The sequence below is a fragment of the Pyrgilauda ruficollis genome, unplaced genomic scaffold (assembly GCF_017590135.1).
Source record: "Pyrgilauda ruficollis isolate IOZ18807 unplaced genomic scaffold, ASM1759013v1 scaffold43, whole genome shotgun sequence".
Classification (NCBI taxonomy): Eukaryota; Metazoa; Chordata; class Aves; order Passeriformes; family Passeridae; genus Pyrgilauda; species Pyrgilauda ruficollis.
In genome coordinates this window covers 7,697,520-7,704,072 of record NW_024525823.1, presented here as the reverse complement: position 1 = coordinate 7,704,072, position 6,553 = coordinate 7,697,520, and the positions used below count along the sequence as shown (strand labels likewise).

Genomic DNA, 6,553 nt, shown 5'->3' with positions numbered 1-6,553 from the left:
CGCCCCGGGAGAGGCAGGGCCGGGGCCGCCTCTTCCCTCCATGCCCGGGGCAGGGAGGAGGAGCCGCCGGCGCCGCGGGGTGGTGGCCGCCCCTCTCCCCGCCGGGAAAGGCGAAGCCGCAGCGGCGCCGCTCGCTCGGCAGCCCCGGCGCGGGAGGGCGGCGGCGGCTGTCGGGGGCACCGGCCCGCGCTGCCCCCCATGCGGCGCGGGCAGCGGGCTCTGCGCTCGCCGCGGCCGCGCTCGTCGTCGTCTGTGTGGGCGGGCTGGCGGCTGCCGGGAGCCCGCCATGGGGCGGCCGCGCCGGGGCTGCTGAGGAGGAGGAGGAGGCGGCGGCTGCGGCGGGGGAGCAGCGGCCGGGCGGCCCCATGGAGGAGCGGGAGGGCGAGGTGCGCTGGGACGGGCTGTGCAGCCGGGACGCCGCCGCCCGCGCCGCCGCCCTGGACACCATCGGGCAAGCCGTGCTCCGCCGCGCAGAGAGCGTCGCCTCCGGGGCGGCCGCCGACGGGCTGCCGGTGCCCGCCGCCCGGGACGGGCTGGGCGAGGCGCTGGCCCGCCTGCTCATGCTGTCCAAGAGGTGCCCCTTCCCCGACGTGAGGGAGAAGAGCGAGGCGATCCTCAGCGGGGTGCAGGTGAGCGGGCACACCATCCCTTCGGCTTTGGGACCGGGGGCTCTCCCGGCCCCGTCCCACGCAGGGCGCCTTCGGGTTTCATCTGTGCGACGAGGTGGGTGTCTGATCCGCCCTGTCAGATTTATTCCTGCAATTAATACGTGTTAAGTGCTCTCCACCTCTATGGCTCTCTTCCCGAATGAACATTTGGAAAAAAACGTGATTGAAAGGCGGGGGGGGGGGGGGGGGGGATGGAATATCTCACTGAAGACACTCAAAAAACACCTGGATGTGTTCCTGTGTCACCTGCTCTAGGTGACCCTGCCTTGGCAGTGAGGTTGGACTGGATGATCTCCAGAAATCCCTTCCAAACCTAACTATTCTGTAAGAAAGCACGAAGTCTTTCAGTGGAATCCACCAGAGAGGATTTGGCAATGAATGGCTGGAAAGTTGGGGCATCCCCAAGGAAGCACTAAAATAACAACTTTAACGCTCTAGTTTCAGTCTGTATGATCAGTGCTGTGGTATTACCCGATTAACTTTAACAGAAGTGCAGGAAGGATTTGGGTATTGATATTAGTGTTGCCAATTGAAAATATAAATGGGAAGTCTTGGAGCTTTTAAAAGCCATATGAGCTTGTTGTTAAGGCAGAGCCTGTCAGAATGCCCTTCTTGTTGTTTATTGGTAAATAGCTTTTCCACTGGCATCGATAGGATCCAAACTATTTTTTTTTCCTAGCTCGTAGGCAGCCTAGCCAATAGAGGATTACATTTACTGACCTAATGCTAACAAAAATAAATGTTACTTTGTACTCTTCCACTCTTACGGTCTAATTATAGTTACTTGCATTGCGATTGTCTTGCTCACCTCAGGTTTTTGCCCGGGTCTTGGAATTCTTGTATCAACGGGTCCAGCAGCACGGCTAGAGATGCTACTTTTAGCTTTGCAGAGTAGGAAAAGGAAATTCGGGTGTTTCTTTTAATCACAAGTGAATACAGAGAGCTGTGCTTGGAGATAGCTGCCTGATTCTCACTACTGTGCTTTAACAGGTTGAATATAGGGAAATCCAGGGAAACGTAATAATATATGAAAGTGCTAAAACATAATAATAATAATATATGAAAGTAGATAAAATAATTTATACATTATATGCATAAATATGTATAACATAAAAACCATTATATGTTATCATATATACATATGTATAGAAACACATTCTTAATTTGAGTTACTGGAGTGAAAGAGTCTCTGTTTATTTTGTCTAACTTCTCGGTAGTGTGCAATGTAATAAATACAGTGTAACTTACTTTACCCAGTTTAGGCTGTGTGTGGAGTTTTTCTCAAAGCTCATGGTTTCACATGGTTTAAGTGGAAAGTTTGACAGCTCTTCTTTAAAAACCGAAGCCAGTGAAACAAACAACGACCCAAAACTTGAATACTGAGTTGAAAACTTTATCTGGCTTTTTCCCTGTTAAAGGTTCATAAGAGAAGTGAGTGTTACCAGTGAGAATGATGAGTTACTGCAACAGACTGCTAAGGGAAGACTTGTTTTTGCCAGGTTCAAGATATCAGAGTCTATTCAAAGGCCAAACAGATGGTGATCTCTCACCTAAATTTTGGGGTGAGGTCAGAATACAGGACTGGATGACTCCCTTTTAGTTTTTATGTATTTGTAGTAAGTGACATGTTCAGCTATTAGTGTGGTTTAGAAGCTTTGTTACTAGCTTTTTTTTTTTTAACTAGGCCAAAAAGTTCTGGCAGAAAATGTCCATCTTGATACAGCAAATGCAAGTTCAAATGCCGTGGTCCTTGCTGGTTTGATTAATAAACATAGGTGTGAAAGGTTTACTAGCTGTGAAACCAATTGTATACACACAAGGTGCAGCAAAAGTTTTCCAGCAAGTTAAGCAAAATAAAATAAAATAGAACATTATTTTAAGAAAAATTTTAAAAGCTGCTTTTGTAAATTTTCCTTTTCAGAAGCAGGGATCTAAGAGAGAAGTATTCTCTATTTTATTAATTTAGAGCAGCAAATCTTAGTTCTTGTGTCTGTACTCATAAATGAAAATTTTCATTGTAATCTTTGGAGAATTGTTGGAGAAATAATCCAGTGCAAGTGTTCTGTTTTGGGTGCTGAGGACTATTATCAGGCATGAAATGGTTTTCTGTTGATTAATGACCAAGAATAATATTATTCAGATCTTTGCAGTGAAGATGGCAGATAGAGCAAACTATTAAATTAAATATTTTTATTTTTATTAAATATATTTAAACAGAACTGGTGGCTTTCAGCAGTGCTTCCAAAGGTTAGTAACATAAAAACGTGCAGTCCCATTCAGGACAGCATCAGCACTTATATTACTTTATCTCCCTGTTTTGGGATCTGAAACAATACTGAAGTCCACAGCAATTTGTACAATTATGCTGTCCAGAGTTATTAAATGACATGGGACCCAAGGCAGGAGAGGCAACTTTGAACCCAGAAGTTCTTCTGTGAACTGGGGCTCCTCTCATTCTCTCACCTGTGGAATGGTCCATCCCAGACTAGAACTCTGAGCCTGGACTCATATATTTCTTTTTATTCCTGCCCACCCCGGCTGCCTCAATATGGAGAACTGCAAAATGCGCTTTATTCATCTTTGATTTGCTTCCAGCATAAATCAGTGAGGAAATAAAAGATTAGAATTTTCCACGTGGTCTGATTGCTATTTCTTTCTTTGAGTTAGTGCCCTCTTGCCTGTTGGGGCAGTCAGCAAGTATTTAGGCATGAGCAACTGGTGCTCCTGGTGATTTTGCAGCTTTGTGTCTGGAGCAGGTTGGTAGAATGCATTATATGGCTGGTGTAAGCAGTCTGTGTCAGCGTGGCATCCCTCTAATCCTGCCTTTTGTTATGTTTTGGGGTTTTTCCCCCCTGGATCAAAATTCCTCTGATATATGGTGGACTGCTAAGTGTACAGCTTTCTTCTTTGCTATTAAGAAGTAGAATTAATAATGATATTATTAATAAATAATATTGCTTGTGTCAGAATCTATAGAATTAATTACTGCTTAATATAAATTCCCATTGATTTGACTTCTTTTCAGGATAATGAGTTTTCTCATTGTAGGCTATATGTCTGTATATGTATAATAACATTTTTTTTTTTATCTGAGAGAATACATCTGTTTTCCTATTTAGAATGAGTTGTTTTTGTAAGGGTTATTATAAAGATAGTGTCAGCAAATGAGTCCCCTTTTTTCTAATTTTTGCTTTTATTAATAAAAGCAAGTTCCTAAAGCCACTTTGACCTCAATAGATAATTTAAAAAATGTTTTAAAGATATTTCAATTGCAGTGCTTTAACCAAGTGAAAACAGTTTCAATGTTTGCATTTGAAAATGTTTGATGGATAGTTTTTGAGGTAAAACCCCCAATATGTATCATAGGCTCTTGGTAAATCCTTGCTCATGGGGTGTGTTGCATGTATTTATAGCATAGTGCCTATGACCTTGCAGAGTAGTGCGTCATTGCTCCCGGTGTGCTGGGTGTCCGCACACCAACACAAATATATTGGGAAAGAACAGCAGTGGAATGTCTAAACACATGCTCATGAAAAGTCTTCTGCCAGCCTCTGTTGGATCAATCAGTAATGTATGAGTGGAATATAAATACAAGGTGTCTGTCTGTAGATGGAGAAGAATCACTGAAAGGATGAGATTTGATAGTTAAAATCTCTTCTAACCATTCAGTGGAGAAAACTCAGCAGAACATACTGCTCTCCATGGGTGTGTAAATTCATTCTCTTCATAAACAAAGAGAATACAGAGATGGAGGGCAGGTTCTGCAGGTGCAACAAGATGCTAGCCTACATAGGATAAAAGATGACAACAGCATAAAACCCATAAGTGTCAAAAAGCAGAGAATATGGCACGTAGAGCTTGATTGGGGGCAAATATAAGGAAGGAAGAAACAATCTCTACCTCTTTGAGAAGTAGTCTAATGATATCAAACACTTGCATTGAAGGGGAAAATTGGTAATGAAAAAATAGCTCCGCTCTCTGTTGATCTTTTCATTGATGTAAGCAAAGGAAACATATAGAAAATAAACAAAGATGTATGACTAACGCTAGGATGGTCAAAAACATAAGGAGGCGTAGCTAAAATGAATATTGGAAGAAAGCAAGAAATAGAAAATCCACAGATCAGTGGATTAACAGATAATGCTGAGGTGATTGAAATGTTTTCTGAAACGGTTAATCCGGCCTGTGTAGTCAATACCCATGATAAAAGCATAAGTAGTAACCTTCCTAGGCTGGAGGGTGGAGGGAAAACCTGTAGGTTACTTGGATGAACAACAGATTTTAAATCTGGTAGGGCCTGGTGAAATTAATTCCAGGGTGCTTAAAAAAGCAACTAGCTGAAGTGATCTTGTGTAGTGGATTGTAATTTCAAGATAGTGGAGGGAAGTAGCAGACTCAGATTAATTGGTGCATACCTCTTCAGTGTGGGCTAAATGGGATGGGATGGAGAGGAAGCTGATAGGTTTTAACTGTAGCTCAAAGAAAAAATGCTGGACCAGTGTTGGAACACATTTTTAGTGCCTAGGAAAAGAAGTTGAGCAACAGCCAAAGCAGACTTAGCCAGGATAAATTCTTTTAAATCCAGCATTGCTGCTGCTTCTGTGATGGAGTAACAGGCCTTGTGGTGCAGAGAGATTCTGTTATATTAATAGGTTGATATACTGGAGTCCTCAGTGTTCACATGATAGCTTTATTAACAAGCTGGGGAATTGTGATATGTAAACTGCACTTTAATGAGTAAAATTAGCTGGAAAACCATCCCCAGAAGGCAAGCGAGGTCACCTAACAAATACTTGGTACAGGCTCTACAGGGTCCTGTCCAGCAAAGTCTTGGTTAACAAATTTTTATGCTTTGTTGAAGAGATTATGAATTGGGAGGGAGAGTAAGAATACTGTAGAGCAATCATATAATTTAAAATTACTTTAATATTTAATGTGAGCTTGTATCATACCTTCTAGTCCTTTAGAGTTTTTTTGTGAAGAAAGTTTGAAGTACTTAGTGGTGGTGTGGTTGGCTAAAAGGAGGCTTAAGATAATATGTTCCCAAAGAAATGGGATGAAAAGGGATGAAAATCCTGCTGCAAAAACAAAGAAAACATGAGCTAGAGTAAATGAACAATGGATATAAATTCCAGAATTACTTGGTTTGGACATTTAGGGAAAATTTCAATATTAGGATAGACTTATCCAGACATGTTCATCTCTAGATCTGAACTGTTGTTAAACATCAGGCAGGAGTGAGGTGCTTATTTGATCTCTCCCTGGGAAAGGCAGAGCATTGCTAACTGGATGATTTTTCCTTCCAGCTTCTTTTTCTGTGTTTTGTATTGGTAACTGATTAAAGGAACTTCAAGAACCATTTAAGTCCTTTCCTTTTGATCTTCAAGACTGTATTTACCTGACAAATAGTGCTCAAACCTGTGGTCTGAAACCTGTCTCATACATAAAAGCATTGGGTGGGCTTGAAGGGGTGGTCTTGACTATCTCTTTGTTTTCTCAGGCCTGCTGCTTTTGTGGATAAATGTATCAGAATTCCAGTTTGGCAAGGGCTGTTATGGCACAGAAGAGAGGGGTTACTTGAGCAGCCAAATATATCTTCTTGTCTTAAAACCTTGAGGGACTGATTGGGATCGAGGCTTGCTTGGCAGAGGACATGGAAGGGAATATCCTTCCTTTCCAAATTCTGGCAAAATACTTGTATCATTTACATTAAATGTGCATCCAGAAAGGATGGGAAGACTTCTGGTCATAGCCAAAGCAGACATTGTGTCCTCTGCCACTGTGGTCGGACAAATAAAGCCTCTGCCAGGAGAGGAGGTAGTAATTCCCCTGTGTGCATCCATAAAGGATAAAATAGGAGTTACTTTTCTGTTTCATTGCTATAT

General features: G+C 42.7%; 1 protein-coding gene across 2 annotated transcripts in view; it reads left to right on the top strand.

The window, feature by feature from the left end:
* Window positions 1-221: 221 nt before the first annotated feature.
* Window positions 222-6,553, top strand: part of SESN1 (sestrin 1) — a 77,704-nt gene continuing 71,372 nt past the window's right edge. For both annotated transcript variants that reach the window (XM_041478035.1, XM_041478034.1), the window contains exon 1: window positions 222-629. In XM_041478035.1, coding sequence (XP_041333969.1) covers window positions 366-629 — 264 coding nt within the window. In that variant the 5' untranslated portion in view covers window positions 222-365. The remainder of the gene's footprint in view (window positions 630-6,553) is intronic.